At 43.0% G+C, this 16,087-nt stretch overlaps 2 protein-coding genes across 6 annotated transcripts in view; both read right to left on the bottom strand.

The window, feature by feature from the left end:
• The window catches only part of abi2b (abl-interactor 2b), an 18,825-nt gene extending 7,271 nt beyond the window's left edge, over nt 1-11,554 (bottom strand). For 2 of the 5 annotated variants that reach the window (XM_034548546.1, XM_034548531.1), the window contains exons 1-6: nt 11,414-11,554; nt 7,760-7,927; nt 7,502-7,678; nt 6,325-6,428; nt 3,974-4,111; nt 2,796-2,923 (exon numbers count right to left, since the gene is read on the bottom strand). In XM_034548546.1, coding sequence (XP_034404437.1) covers nt 2,796-2,923; nt 3,974-4,111; nt 6,325-6,428; nt 7,502-7,678; nt 7,760-7,927; nt 11,414-11,530 — 832 coding nt within the window. In that variant the 5' untranslated portion in view covers nt 11,531-11,554. Of the gene's footprint in view, nt 1-2,314; nt 2,519-2,795; nt 2,924-3,973; nt 4,112-6,324; nt 6,429-7,501; nt 7,679-7,759; nt 7,928-11,413 lie in introns of all 5 variants that reach the window. The other 3 variants (XM_034548554.1, XM_034548538.1, XM_034548528.1) reach the window with 2 other exon arrangements.
• A 400-nt stretch (nt 11,555-11,954) lies between these two features.
• LOC117745246 (cytochrome P450 20A1) lies at nt 11,955-16,045 on the bottom strand. The gene is made up of 13 exons (XM_034553444.1): nt 15,842-16,045; nt 15,338-15,387; nt 14,963-15,129; nt 14,730-14,875; nt 14,481-14,648; nt 14,255-14,333; nt 13,757-13,863; nt 13,618-13,672; nt 13,369-13,489; nt 13,067-13,178; nt 12,864-12,928; nt 12,691-12,780; nt 11,955-12,519 (listed from the first exon to the last, which is right to left on the bottom strand). Exons 1-13 carry the CDS (start codon nt 15,911-15,913, stop codon nt 12,369-12,371), a joined length of 1,383 nt encoding a protein of 460 aa, XP_034409335.1. The 5' UTR covers nt 15,914-16,045; the 3' UTR covers nt 11,955-12,368.
• Nucleotides 16,046-16,087: the final 42 nt, after the last annotated feature.

Raw genomic sequence — 16,087 nt, 5'->3', positions numbered from 1 at the left:
CTCAGTGGAGAAAATATATATTTTTTAAATCTGCTTTTTATTTTCTAAATTCAATACTATGAATGATAAATACATTCTACAAGTTCCCTAATTTATCACTATTAATATTTGACTAATTGGGTTAATTTGCTATCCTGAACAGCAACGCTGCTATTTACAATATACAACCACACAAAAACAAAAAGAGCAGAATAAATACACAAGAATGAAGAATTCCCTGTAAAGCATTTCACCACACAGCTCATGAATTATACATCAGAACAGCATTAGCATCACACACACACACACACACACACACACACACACACACACACACACACACACACACACACACACACACACACACACACACACACACACACACACACACACACACACACACACACACACACACACACACACACACACACACACACACACACACACACACACACACACACACACACACACACACACACACACACACACACACACACACACACGAAGAGCAGAAGTGGAAAATGGAAAAAGCCGAGGACAGTTTTGATAAATATTCTTAAGTGAAATGCTCTCCACTTTTAAAAAGGTCAGGCGGTTGCAAAATGGAAAGCCTTCCTTTGAAATACAGATAAGAGATTCTGCACAACATTATCTCGTTTACCTTCCTTTCTACTCAAGATTGTATTTTGTGTGCAGCCTTTGAGAATATACAGCAGAGAAATATACCCCTAAAAAAACAGGAACAATTAAAGCTAGACGTTTTTTCCCTGTATGGAGCGATGCTGGAAATTATACTATACTGCAAACAGTCCACCACTTGCTGTATCCACTGTATGGCCCGAGACAACATGCATCAACATAATACATTTGAAGGGGATCTGATAAATTCCCTTCATCAGGAGTTCAGTAATGTATAGTGGCAAGAAATACACAAAAATCAAAATGGCTGACTTCCAGTACCGTTTAGAGCATGGTGCCAAGAGACTTTCTTTTCAGTTTACATATTTTACATATGCCTACCAAGTTTCATAAATGTAGGTGAAACGTAGCGCTGAGGCTGCTTAACTAAATATTTGTAGGGGGCGCTAATGAGCCATATTGCCATTCTGAAACATATCAGGTACAGCTTTGACTTTAAATGTGTGTGCTAAGTTAAGTTACGTTTCGAGCATGCTACATTGGTTTATTCGGTCATGGCGAAGGATCAAACTTCGCCAATCAAACTTTGCCGATGCTCCAACTCGCCGCCCTTCAACGAATCCATACTCATACTCGAATCCTCACTTCACAGTGAAGCATTATCAAGGTCTTGAGTCTTGAGTCTATTCTGACACATTCTGATTAATCTGTGAGGAGAAGGCTATAAAATAGAAAACATGTTACTTACTGTTGCCACTAGGTGGCACTATGACTAGAATTCAAAATCATCATGTGGATGTGTTCAGGATCAGTATGTCCTGACATGAGAAATATGGAGCAGATTACATAATGTATGGCCGAGTTAAAAAAACTTCCATTTTCATGGCGAATGTTGTTCTTTGCTGTTGCGCCCTACGCATAGTTTTATATTTTTAAAATCCTTTGATAACTTTTCACTGCTAAGGTGAAGATCACACTGCCCGACTTTGGAATGAATCGGGTTTAATCTCTAGGAGGAGTTCGCTATTTTACAACTCCCCAAAACGTGAAGAAACTTGAAAAAACTAGAAGAAAAGGCTAAAAATGCAGATATTGAGCGATTGACTGCAGTGCCCCCTAATGTTCAAATATTCTGAAAAGATTAGGGTAGATTTACGGATGCCATGTGGACATAGGCTAGTAATTTGGTATGGATAGGCCAAGTCATTTGGAAGTTATGTGTCTTTAAATATTAGGCCACACCCCTTAGAAGTTTATTCTTCTAAACCAAATGAGTTATCAACAAGCTTTTGATAACTTTTGATGAAATTGAACCAATAATGAACCACAGAAGATCGGACCCAGCGTTTGGGATATGATAAAGGCCCCAAAAACACTTTCATTGCTAGAGAATAATAATAATAATAATTCCTCGAAAAACAAGGTTCCTCTACGACGAAGTCGTCACGAGGACCCTAAATATATGATGCACTGACCATCTGATTATTATGAGGACCTTTACTTGGTGCATGAAGGCAAACCGGGACCCCGAAACAAACTACCTCAAGTATCCTATTCCCTTGAATAGTTTCCTTGTGTTCCTTCTCCTACCCAGGGTGATGACATGCAGGTGGAAGAACACATCTGGGTCTTGCAAGCCTGAGGATGCATGACAAGGGAGGCGGGGTGGAGGGTTTTCCCACTGGGTGACACTCACCTTGTGCGGGGTTGCTGTAAGCAGCGGGGCCCGTGCCAGTGGGGGCCGCAGAGGCAGGGAGCTGGGGAGGGGGCGGGGGTACAGGTGGGATCTCTACAGGGGGGTTTGGGGCCTGTGGGGGGCCGTCTAGGGCAGTGGTATGGGGTCCAGGGATGGTGGTGGCAGTGTTGGGGTGAGGTTTAGCTGGGTTGGATGGGACGGGGGCTGAACCAAGGGGGGTTTGAAGAGATGAAAGATAAAAAGGAGGGAGAGAAAAAGACAAGTGAGGGAGGTCAAGATCAGAGTGAGGAAAGGATTCCACTAGATCCAAGGTTCCTACACATCCTCTCTTCACGTAATATCACACTAAAGCATGCAGGAATCCTGGTTTCTGAACAAATATTGTCAAGTATATATAGTCAAGGTAGTTAGTCACACACACACACACACACACACACACACACACACACACAGACACACACAGACACACACAGACACACACTACCTGGGAATGCGTTGGGCGGGGCTGGGGTTGGCACGGCAATGGGCACGCCCACGCTGCCGCTGCCACTGTTCTCTCGGCTGCTGCTGCGGCTGCTGCTGGGGTGGCTGCCTCCACTGCTGCCACTGCTGGTGGGGGGTGGAGGCAAACACGTCAGACCACAAACGTCACGCCGACGCACACAATGGAAATACGAATCCACGGGAACTAAACTGTGTCATTCTGTGTATTCAGTGTGTTGCTACTTGAAAGGATGTAACGAATAAAAAAAGGAAAGGAGACGAATAGGAAAGGAGACGGCCGATCGTGGTTAGTAATCGTGACGTTTTATTCTCTTGTTTATTGGTGTTTTCGGATCACTATAAAAATAATCAAAAGCCAACGACTTCAATGTGTTTTTAACATCAACTGTCCTTTCTTTGTCTTAATATTGATACCACTTTGGAGCAATCTTTTTTCGAAGAAATAATTTTGGAAAGAATTGGTTGGACCATACAGGCGCCTTTAACCCCACACACAGATAATTTACTTTAAAATGCATAAAGTCAGTGTCTCTCTCATTTTGGTAAAAAACTCCTCATTCAGTGTTTTCCAGTTGCGACACAACGCTTCATGTGCACCTTCGTTTCCTCAAATTATTAACAGGGCCTCAAGAGCATCGATGCGTTAGTGTGAAATGACGACATCACAGTTACTAAAAAAATTAATTTTCAAAAAACAGCTGGAAACCTCACCAAGGACACAGGAGACAAAGACAAAGATAGGACACATGGGGCATGAGGAGCAGATGAGCCGTGGATGGAGCAGATAAAGCCTGGTGCTGAGAGGAGAGTCAGGGGAAGTCTTTCTGGACCAGAAATATAAAAAAAAATATTTGGCCAACACGCAATGGAGTCGTTTCCCTCTCGTCCCAAAAAAAACAGTGACGTCGATGAATTTCTCTCAGGTTTTGGATAAGAGAGTCTCGTCTGGGGAGTTGAGCTGACATCGGGTTGAGGAGAAGAAGAAGAGATACAAATGGAAAAACCAAGAAGAAGAAGAGATACAAATGGAAAAACCAAGAAGGAGAAGAAGTTGGAGCTGGCTCGCATTTTAAGTGTAGGAGAGGAGAAGAACAAAAGCGGGGGGGGGGGGGGGGGGGGTTCAAGAAGAACAGATGCATGCTGGGAAGTGGGTACCTGTACGTGCGGTTCCTCTTATTAACGGATGCAGGGCTCTGCAGGGGTTGCGCCATGTTGCGTGTCGGGCTCGAGACGTAGTCATTAGGGACAACGGGTGGACGCACCGGCTCAAGCGTCTTATAGGGGGAATGGCGCCTGAGAGAGGGTCAGGAGGACGGGGGGCACCCATAGAGTGTGTAGGGGAGGAGGAGGAGGAGAGCAAGAAACAAACAAGTGCAAACTTAAAAAACGGGGGCATGATAGGTGGTGTACATCGGGGTTGGCTGGGGGGAATCCACAGGCAGGATGACTTTTCCAGAAGACGTGCGCTTGTTCTTCCACATCCACATGAAAAGGGTTCAAATCACTCCGCCATGTATTTACATTTAGATGTTGACCAGCAGCTGAAATCAGTTGCTCCCAAAAGGTTATTTAAACAGAGCCGATGTGTGCAGATAAGATTGCAGTATGACCGAGTTTAGTAAAGTCACTTTTACAAGCTTCTTTTAATTATTTTCCTCAGGTATTATAGAAGAAAATAACTCTATGATGAGTGATGAGTGATGAGTGATGAGGCTAGAGGCGGTGAAAACCCCAACCCTGGAATTGATTAATCTGGGTCTGAAAACACGTCGATTCCCCGGCTGACCCATCTCTGAGCACGGTTGCTATGGCAGAACGTTGCGATGAGGAATATGAGGGCAGCCAGAAGTGAGCGGGCACTGAAAAGTAAAATTAGAAAAACAAATAATATAAAAAAAACAAAAGTTGAATAACAAGAAGACAAATTAAAAAGGAACACGTCTGCTCGTAGCCGAAGCTGCTTCATGGAGGTTGACCGGAGTGCGTCTTAAAAGGGACACACACACACCTTTGAAGGCCGATATGAAGCGGTGGACACACACACACACACACACACACACACACACACACACACACACACACATACACGCACACAGACACACACACACACACACAGCACTTTGCTGCTCGAGAAGGTCCCAAGATAACATGCATGAGTCCCTGTGGAACAAGTCAGACACACACACCAAAAACATCTCCATCTTCAGGATCAGGAGCTCCCACTAACAGTTTTTATCCTTACTGGTCGCACACTGGTTCCAACTGAAGAGGTCGGACTCCAATTAGAGAAGCTTTACGTCGCGATATCTGCTGGTGAGTTTCCACCTTGATTAGTTCTGCCAGCTGAATTCCCGACGGTGACTTTTCTGAGCCCCTCGTGTCCGCCGACATTACACAAATGCCAATAAAAAGGTTGAAGACAGATCTGAGATCTGCACGAAACAGCTACAACACTGCCTCACTTCAGCACTAATTACAAGCGTGACAGTTTCCTTCAGTGTTTCGAGCTGCAGGAAGGTCTTTGCATATCGCTCTGGTTTCCGCCCACAGTCCAAAGACATGCAAGTCCGGAGGGCCGGAGACTCGGAAAGTACCACAAATAAAAAAAATCAAAAGCTGCTTTCACGTCGGACTAAAATCGAATATAAAATCTGTTCACTTCAATTAAAGAATTCATTAAAATCATTGTAAAAGCTGCATCTATGAAAAGCCCTGCTGAACACAAATAGGGTTTGATTCAAATCCCAGTGAATTAATTAAGGAACGTATTTTTCTGCCCGTATGAGTGCCTGCGTTTAACATTCAACATCCTCTCTCTCTCTCTCTCTATATATATATATATATATATAATAATTTCTGGCCTCAGCTAATCTCTGAACATCGCTTTATAAAAATGGAGACGAACGTTCGCAGAGCTCAAGTTGACATATTCAAATATCTTGTTTTGTCTGACCAGAGGTTTAAAACAAAGAAATTACCGTTGTTAAAAGAACAGCAGCAAATATTCACGTTCCAAAATGGTTGTTTGGTATTTAGGTATCGGCTCTTTTCTGAAACTCTCTCTAAATCCATTCTTTTTCTTTTCACGTTCAATGCATCCCGACAAAAGTTTGTTTTGATGCAACCGTTCGATGCATTGAGATGAAAGATGTTGTTTACATGCCGTCAAGCCACTCAATCAATACCATTTTAGCAAAAGGTCTCAATCCGTGCTCTGTGAGGTCTGCACGTGTGCAAGAAACCAGAAGAGACCGAACTCAGCATGTAGTTTTCTACATTTCTAGGATGAGAAGCTGCCAACCAACACAGATACAACTAATAAAAAGAGAGAGAAAGTAAACTGCACTGAAGCCGATTTTAAACCCCCCAAAGGACAGTAATTAAACCAGGAGGTAAAAGGGGCGATGATGAAACTGGGAGCAACCAGGCCCATCTGGGTGGCTTGTGGTTCGGTTCCAAAACCCTCACAAAAAAGCTCCATCTGGACCCACGTCCCTGCTACATACCCGAGGGTCCCTTTCCCCGACATGGGCGGGCTGGGGGGCTTCTGTGTGGGGGGGTTTGTGCGAGGGAGTCCACCTCCTCCGGCCTTCATGTTCTGAGCGCTGGCCTGCAGGAGGAGAACACATCGGTTTCCAGTCTTTATGCTAAGCTAAGCGGTATCCATCAACAACAATTCTCAACATTCTCAACAACAAAACTAATAAGAATAATTGACAAAATGACAAACAAATCCTTTGATAGAAAACAAACTAAATAAAAAAACATCTCACATCATTTCAAAACAAAACACAAAAAGAAACACCCCTCTTTCAGTTTGAGGCTCTTACTCTGAAAGTCTTACCTTAAACCTTTGCAACCACTACGGTTCATTATAAAGACACAAATAGGCAAGCGGAAAGAGAGAGGGAGAAGAAATCAGAGGATTAGTGAGTGAAGGAAGAGAGAAAATAATTATTCATGCATGAGGCCCGTGAAGCCGAGCTGGTTAGATTCAGAAAACAATGGCTCAGTGTTACAATACAAGGAATTCCTCCTTGTAAAAAGGTAGAAACTAGGGATTTCATTTTCTGGAAAACAAGCTTCTCTTTGGTCATAAAATCAGTGGGAAGCTTCCGAAAAACAAATCTGCCACTTTCCCCATTTTATTAAATAAAAAAAGTGCTGTTGGCAGGAGCAGGTGACAGATTTACAACATGCAAGTATATTTAGTTTACTCTATGTCCCGGGTGACGTTAATATCCCACCATGCTGAGAAGTTTATTTTCTTGCATTACTCGTCACCAAAACCCAATCGGGATTGTTTGACCTCTAAAAATCCTTTCCATACGATTCTCTGCAGTGAATAACCCACATTAATCCACTTCTTCAATCATTTTGAAATGTTAAATCTGCCTTTCAAACAGTAACATGAAGTATTATCAAATAGTGATACAAAATAAAAAGTCACACGGAAAAACAAAGATTTAAAAAAAAAGGTAGAAAAACAAAAGACACTTAATTAACTTAAACTAGTTCAAAACTTAAACAAACTCAAAGTTAGTGCATTTCCTATGTATTTCCCTATTAGGTCTTTCTGTCATTTCTGGTCATTTAATTCACTTAAAATAAAATATTTAGGACTTATCCATCCACACAAATGAGTCTATTGATCAAATTAAGGGGAAAGAATGACAGGCCCACCTTGACCCCGTGGCCCATGTCGTCTAGCATGCTGTAGTCGATGGGCTTGCGGATGTAGCGCACGGGCCTCTCGGGATTGGCCGGGGCGATGATCTTGTGAGTGCGGGACGTGTTCTTGTTGGTGGTGAGGATGCCGATCTCCCGCCGCGCCACCTTCTCTTTGTGGATGTCCACAGTCTGAGGAAAAAATACGTTATTTGTGCCGTTTAAATAAAGTCTTTGAGAATGAATAATGACGTCCGTGTGTCGGACAGCGACCTGCGAGATGTGGTTGATAGAGGACTCCATGCGACGGAGCTGCGAGGCCTGGATGTCGAGCATCTGCAGCACGTTGTTGGCCAGCGTGTTGATCAGGTAGGCAACGCTGGCCAGAGACTGGGTGGTGTAGTTCTTCGTCTCCTCCAGTGCTCTCTCCTTGTCTGGAGACTGAATGAAAGAAAAGAGACATTTCACTTTGAAAAAATATGTTTGCATTTGTAAAAAGTGTTTAAACCTGCACAAGCTCTTCCTGACATCATATTCCTACATTTATGTAATTAATTTAAAATTAAAAAGCACCTTTGTGGCAGAGACTCAAACAAATAACAATCCTGGAGTAGATAGTTATGCATCTAAAACCTTTTTAATGGAATCCTGAATGCATTTTGTGGCGTCAGGATGGAGGGAAACTGCTGCATCGAAAGTTTCAGTTCCAAGAAGAAACATTTGAAGTGTCAAGAAACTGTCTGAAAGGAGGCTTCTGAGGCAGATGGATCTGCTTATGTTTCTGCTGGGCAACTGGATGCAAGGCGGAGGGACAAAACACATAATTACTGAACTAAAAGTGCATCTATTTACGATCAATGCATTGCAAAAGTGCAACCGAATAGCTTGATATTGAGGCATTTATTTATTAATACAAGTGAAGACGACATGATAATATTAATCTAGAGAATAATCTGCAGAGTAATAACGGTGAAAATCATTTGTTGCCTTTTCATTATCTGTTAATCAACATAAAGCAGATTGATTCACATCTCGGCCACAGCGATCTGTGGTTTGTGATTGGATATCGAGTTATTGATTAATTTTGTTCTACAGTTATGCTACGAGGGCTTCCGATAGATTTCTTTGTATTTCCGTTGCATCCCAAATATTGACACGTCAAATGACAATCAGGTTTATTTATTTTGGGGGCTAAAGGTACATTAAATAATTATGAACCTTAATAAAGATGAAAACGTAATGGAGGCAGCAATGATGATAATAAATAATAAACAGCAGCACCCTCGGTGGTTACGTGTCTATTCTCTTTGACGTGAAACAAGACGATTCACAATCCAATCCCACAAATCATACTTCTGCAAACAAACGTCATTCTTTAAGAAAAGGAGTGTAGAGGGTGCAGCGTTTCAGAATCGTGAAGCGGAAACAGGTTATGTTGCAAAAGGTCTGGAGCGAAGCTGCAGCCACGACCTGTAGAAGAGAGCAGGTTTTACAGGAGACGATAGATACACGAGCCACAGGGAGATGACTGAGGTCAGCGGGTAAAGACACAGCAGAGGTCACCCCTCTCTTTATATGGGAGCATTTAATTTGGGCTGTTGTTCCCCAAAACAGATAGAAAACAATATCTGTATCCCAATAATTAAATTACGGATATACAGATATGCGCAACAGATCCTTTACCTGTGCTCTCTTCTGCATTTAAAGAAACTCTGTACAACAATGTGTGGGACTGATTTATGTAGAACTGAGGGAGGAAACACTGAATTATGGGTAATTGATAAAGAATTTACAATTGATCGGTCACATCTGGCTGATCAGAGCAGCCTGATAATAAGGAGTTGCAGTAATCTAGTCTCGAAGATACAATCTGGTGAGCCTCCTGCGTTGGCCCTGCTGATGCGCCCCGCCCCCCCCTCTCTACATCCTTCTGTTTCATGGATTGTAGGTGTGGATCGTGGTCCATGCCTACTACGAATTATTCATACATTCTGTCATATTCATTGAATGTGTTTATGTAACTCTGTAATGCTGTTCATTCTGTACACATGGCATCTATTGCGTCAATCCGGGGAGAGGGATCCTCCTCTGTTGCTCTCCTGAAGGTTTCCTCCCTTTTTTCCCCGTGAAAGGTTTTTTTTCTATTTCTTGGGAGTTTTTCCTGATCCAATGTGAGGTCCTGGGACAGGGATGTCGTATGTGTACAGATTGTAAAGCCCTCTGAGGCAAATTTGTAATTTGTAAAATTGGGCTATATAAAATAAACTGAATTGAATTGATACCAGACATTGTTAAAAATAATAATAACAATAATAATATAAGAGAATCCCTATTGTTAAATTTAAATTTGTTTATCAAATTAAAAGTTTGATGGATTAAAGAAAGAATACCTAAAAGGATGTTTAAATGAGTCGAAATCAATATGATTTGAGAGAAATATGCATGTTTATGTATTTCTGTGAAAGGGTCACATTGTTGTCATCCATTGTTTGTTTGTTTTATGTCTTTATTCCCAAATTAATTGTGTAAATGTGTAATATAATATTAATATAATATATTCTTTGTTGAACCAACGTGGTTTTACTTGTTACAATTTTTTTTGCTGTATATTAAATCAATCCGCTTTTTTGTTTTACTCTAAGGAGGTTAAAAATGGTCCAGGTTGCAAAGCAACTTCTGGAAAGGCTCTGAATCTGACAACCTTTTCTCAAATGCACCCCAAATCTGAAAGAAACCAGCCAACCGCACTCCTCAGGTGGTTGTTGGCAGCATCTGGGGGGGCAAACACAAAACTACTAAGCTTCAGACTCATACTTAATTGTTAGAATAAAGCTGGTATTTTTAGTTTGCACACCTGTAACGTGTGAACTAGAAATGGAAAAGACAAAGAATTGCACGATCTGCAGAAAAACTGTCACAAGAAACCCGGCTTCAAGGTGTGAACATCCCTTGAACAACTACTTACATCCAGCTGAACTATACGTTATTTATAATAATAATAATAATAATAATAATAACAATAATAATAGGAAAACCTTGCAGCCAGGGTGAGTAGTAAACCAGGGCGACTGGCCACACACCAACCTGTCAGACCTGATCAGCCCATGTCACATTTAGGCATCACACCTTGTCAAAACCTCTCTGCTCACACCCTGGTCCCACATTTCACCCCCTGTGGGAACAGGCCGGAAAGGTGCGAGATGAGACAAAATCTCCTGCTGCAAAATTGCTCCCACCTGCAGAATACTACAAAGCAAAAAAAGCTCTGAATGGGATTGATTACACTCACAAAAACCAAATGACACACACGTCAACAGCTAATTAATCACAGAAAGAGCAACATCACTTGCATTCCCCCAACCTGAAGAGCAATTTATGAATGAAACTGGGGATGCATAGCAATGCAGGCTTTGAAGAGAGGTTTTTTTTTATGGGTTAAAAATCCATAAATCACGTGCAAGTCACAGTGTTTCAGTCCAACATGATAATCCAGTGGTTGTTGGTTAATCTCCTGTCACACCAATCAATCACAGATCAATCTGGCGTTGGTATCGCGTCCGGCACGTGATGGATCCCCACACAGGGAAGATAAATCGATTTTGTATGGTGCCTGTTGGGTTATTTAAGACCGTGGGGTTGATGCCAAGCTATCCGGCTAACAACACATCCCAACGATGGATGCACGAGTCAAACACACCGGTGTGTCAATTGAAAAATTAACCAAAAAGCAACATTAGCGCGTGCTTACACGAACACAGCAGCACGAAGATGAATTATTTATTTAAATGCATTGACAGCGGAGTTGTTTTTGCTTTAGCTACATAGCTTAGCATCAGTTCGCCCCTCCGTTGACAACCATTAAAAAAAAAAAAGAAGAAAAAACTACACCACCTATTACACCACGCGCGCGCGAGCACGGCAGCTCACCTGCACATAGTTGCTTTCGCAGTATTCCGCGACTCTTTCCAAATTAGTGAAACTGTCTAGTAGTGCGCTTCGTCCAGCTGGAATCTCCTCTTCCAGAAGCATTTGTAGCTCCGCCATTTTCACATCTTTAGCAGAGCTGTGTGTGTGTGTGTGTGTGTGTGCGTGGAGCGCCTCTTTTGCGCCACCGCGGCCGTGTGCGGTACTGCATGGCTCCCGCCCCAACAACTAGTGTTGAGAGCAGGGGTTCCCAAAATTACTAATCTTTAAAAAACAGAAATGCGTGATAGGGTGAAGTGCTTTTGTGAATATGTGGTTTGCAAAAAAAATTTAATATGTTCAGTCTTGCCCAAGGGCCCTTCAGAAGGACACATACTAGCTGATAAAGGGCGTCTGTAATAATTAATTCAATTATAAATGTCCATATGGAGGCTGAAACCGGAGTGGCACTCCTATTCCAACGCTGAAAGAAATGAAACATTCTTTATTTGATTGAGGAAACTTGTTGGTTAGGGGAAATAAAATGAAAAGTATGAGACAAACACTCAAAAAAATCAAACATTTATTTATATGTAGGATGCAACAGTGTTGGGGGAAAAGGAGTGAATTGTCTAAGTGCCACATGATACTTATAAAGCTGTATTATAGAAAAACATTCAGCAGCACAAGTTGTTTTTCTCTACATTAAACAGCGTTTTCCTCCGTTAACAGGAAGTGCAAAGCTGACCTGTGCACAGACAACGTGATAATGTGCCTTAGAATACTGTGCGTAAAAAGTGGGAATAATGTGATGGAGTGACTACGACATAAAAAGCAAAGTGTTAATGACCATAATCTTGGTAAAAAAGACAGGAGTTATTAAGAGAGACTAATTCTCTGACTGCTCCTTTAATTACGATGAATTCATCCCTAGAAATACAACTCATCAGCTCTTCTCCCTGCAGAGGTTTTTAAAAGATTAGCTTCTCCGGCCGACGGTGATCCAGGTTTCGTCCTTGGGCGTGGACACCAGCTCAGATCTGACCTCCGTGATCTGTCCCTTCAACTGGTGAAGCTTCAGTGGGCGCACCAACGTGCTGAGCAGGACGGTGGCGACGGTGTAGGCGAACCTGTCGGAGAGACCAAAATATCATAGATTGTGAAAATATGAAAACAAAGAGATTTAATCCTGATCTTTTAATCCAACTCTTGCCCCCAAAACAGAACGCTCAAAGTCAAATTAGGTTATTTTTTCAGCTTGCAGCATCTTCCAGTATAACTGTTAAGATGTCAGCGTTTACCTGAGCTCCGGGCAGGTTTGATTCCCTGAGAACCCGAGCAGACAGAAGCTCTTCTCGACCGATTCCTCCTCAAATCGATCCGGGTCAAACCTGAGGGATGAGTTCCATAAATTATGGACAGCCGTCGTGAAAAATGCATTGATGAGCACCAAAGGTATAGATGCAAAGGGAACCTGTATGGGGCGCTCCAGGTGTCAGAGTCTTGCAGGACCACTCCCAACGCGTAGATGACCAAAGTCTGAAATATGTCAAGGAAAAAGACTTTTAGTAACCTCTTTTACAATTTATTAATCACCTGCATGATTATTTATTAAGTCTTCTGGAGGTTTCCCTCAAGAGATGAAGATAAATACCCAGACAGCAGGAAACCAGATACCTCTTTGGGGATGACGTGTTGATCGACTTTGCCCTCCACTCCCTGAAGCCGAGCCGCGACAGGGGTCAGCTTGGCGGTCCTCACCGTCTCGTTGAGGACCTGCTGGCAGTATCTTCCAAAGGGCAGAAACATGTGATGAGACCAAGGTTATGGAACACACCGTCCTTGAAGTTATGGTCTTAAATTATTACGCCCCTAAAAAAACATTTTGTTTTACACTAAAATGTGAGTAATTCCAGGTGGGTGTTCTGAGATTTTTACATTTCATGTATTAGACGTAAAACCAGGTCCAATGTTCTTACCTGAGCTTAGGGATTTTGTCCAAGGAAACTGGGTCTGAACCCAAAACCTCATCTAGCTCTTTGTACAGTTTGTCCTGAACTTCCTCCGAGGTGGATAGGAAGTGAAGTACCCAGATGCACACTGCCCAAAACACAACATTTAACATGTAAGCCTCAGGGATTTACGAAAGAAAAGGAGCATTTTGGAGTTTGATTTCTGGTTCTAGTTAAGTTATTTATGGATACGGTGTTTTGATCGTTGTCACTCACGGTTGGCTGTGATGACGCATCCGGCCAAAGTAAAAACCATACAGTCCTCCATGATCTCAAACAAACAGAAAAAATATGTAATTTTACCATTTCTTTTTTTGGGAACCAGGGAAATCTTTCAGTGTTCATCAGTGTTCACCTGTCGTTCTGTGAGGCCGGACTGAAGCAGAGCGTCTACAAACGCCGTCCTCTGGGCTTTTCCCTCCTTCGCCACCGACAGCAGCATGGACTCCATCTCTGACAGAGCTGAGCACCCAGAGAGATCAGGGAGATAGGAATAAAATCGTCATTTGACATCAGCTACCTTTTCACTTTCTTAGTTAAAAAAGTTTTAAAAAAGATGTCTCGCTCTCCGGCTTTTAAAATGAACTCCAGCAAGTAATGTCCTCCAGAGATAAGTCATTAAACCTGAACAGATACTGAAAGTGTTGGTTATGCACCATCTGCATCTGCTATCAGACTCAAACTCAAAGAGATCACGTTTGAGCCTCTGCAAACTTTTCCTCCCGTTTCTTTGCAGCTGAGACGACAGTAGAAGCCTGACGCTGCTCCCACGTGTCAACAGAGAAAATCAGACTCACTAGACTCAGAAATATGGTGGAAGCTGAGAAAACTCATGATGCAAAACCTTGCTCACCCTTCTCATAGTGTCCTTTTCTGCTGGAGCTCTTCTCCAGGGACCCGTCCAAGTAGCCTTTTCCAATTTCTGACCAGATCTGGTGGGTTGGAAGAAAAGGGAAAAACTCAATTTAAGTGATCCGTTTCAGCAGTAAGGCCAGATAATAAAACCCCATTAATCTCAGCAAATATGTAGAAGATGCACAAGAGGTTGAGGTTCGTGTCGGACATAGCTGTTGTCTCACCGCGTTGTGGTTCTTGCGGAAGGAAAGGACCTTTGCGTCGTCGCCGAAGCTCTCGCCCAGAGCCAGCTGGGTGACGGTCTTCATAGCCAGACCCAGCAGGTGGGCGCACAGCGGGGTGTGCTGGGACTCCGGGAACGACCGCCACTTTCCCACCAGCTCCTCCACCAGCTACGTACGAGAAGAAGTATTTGGAAATACGCCCCGAATGCTTCGCTTCGGCGAGTGCTGCGACCGCTCTGAGACACAAACCTTGAGCACCAGAGGGAAGTTACTCTTGAGTGTGCTGTTGACGGCGTTCTCATACACCTTTTTCCTCATCACCGCCTCAGCGGCACCGTCTCCCGTTCCTGACCGGTAACCCAGCAGTGACTTCAGCATCGTCTCAAAGGAGTCAGCTTAAAAGAGCAAAATAAGAGGTTTTTTTTCCTATTATACAGAGAGAGGCCTCCAACAGTGAAATCAAAGCAGCACGGTGCACTGACTGGTGTGGTTGGGGTTGATGTGTTGGCGCAGCTGGTGCACAGAGCCCAGGCTGACCACCGGACGGCCGCCGAACCAGAACGACGCCACGGAGCCGAACTCCCGATGCAGGCTGACGAGGAACTCGTGCAGACTGCCTCTGTTCACGATGTCTTGCAGGTTCCCATCCCTGAAAGAGCAGACGGCACCGGTTTGAGTATTAAGTAACATGTGCATTTGTTGCATGCTGCCCTCTATATATTAGACATGTGTCAACTGCACACATCTGGATGATGCGTTACAAATTATAAGCAATCGCAACTGTCATAATATTTGATTTTCTAACATCCTGTTACTGAATGAAAAACTGCTTACAATCAGGTAAAGGTGCTACTTACTTCTCATCTGTAGGATTGAGACCTGGGATGCCAGAGGCCCTTCTGGATGACTGGAAAAGTATTAGAGATGTAATATATTTCTACATGTTTGACAATATAGTAAACTTCAAACACAAATCTACGTATTCCTTTCCCAATATAAGTTGTGTTTCATTCAGTAGTTTGGAATCACATTGAAATACATGGAAATGTGATGCTTCATTACATTCAGGGTCACACACACACACACATTGTGACACCATCACACTTGTGATTAATTCTTAAGGTCTTCAGGGTAAAATCGGCATACAAATATGGTACTAGACAGCAACCATTAAAAGACAACTGTAATAGCTAGTTTGTGTAAATGGTGTGATGGACGGAAACCGAAAGGAAAAAGGGGATTGTAACAAATCGTTGAAGGTGTCAAATGATCCCTACAGGAGACGTTTCCGCTCACCGGTGAGCAAAGTAACAATAGTAATGACGCTCCGTGACGTCATCTAACTTTTTTGCAGGACTCACCGGGTACAAGTACAACACAGCGGCGACCAACGCGATGAAAAACGTCACGGCGAAGATGGCAAAGTCAAGCATGACTTTCTCTCTTTTAAAATGGCACGACTTTGCCAACTTCTCCTCGTGAACAAGTGCGATAAGAAGACTCTTCTGTTACCACGTCAACAGAAACCGAACGTGCAAAGATGGCCGCTCGGTGCTCGCACTGCACAGTCTGGATCGCAGGCAGAGCAAACGAGTTGAACTCGGAAG

This window comes from Cyclopterus lumpus, chromosome 2 (genome assembly GCF_009769545.1).
Source record: "Cyclopterus lumpus isolate fCycLum1 chromosome 2, fCycLum1.pri, whole genome shotgun sequence".
Lineage (NCBI taxonomy): Eukaryota > Metazoa > Chordata > Actinopteri > Perciformes > Cyclopteridae > Cyclopterus > Cyclopterus lumpus.
Note: the sequence above shows the minus strand (reverse complement) of the source record. Positions and strands in the feature narration are given on the sequence as shown.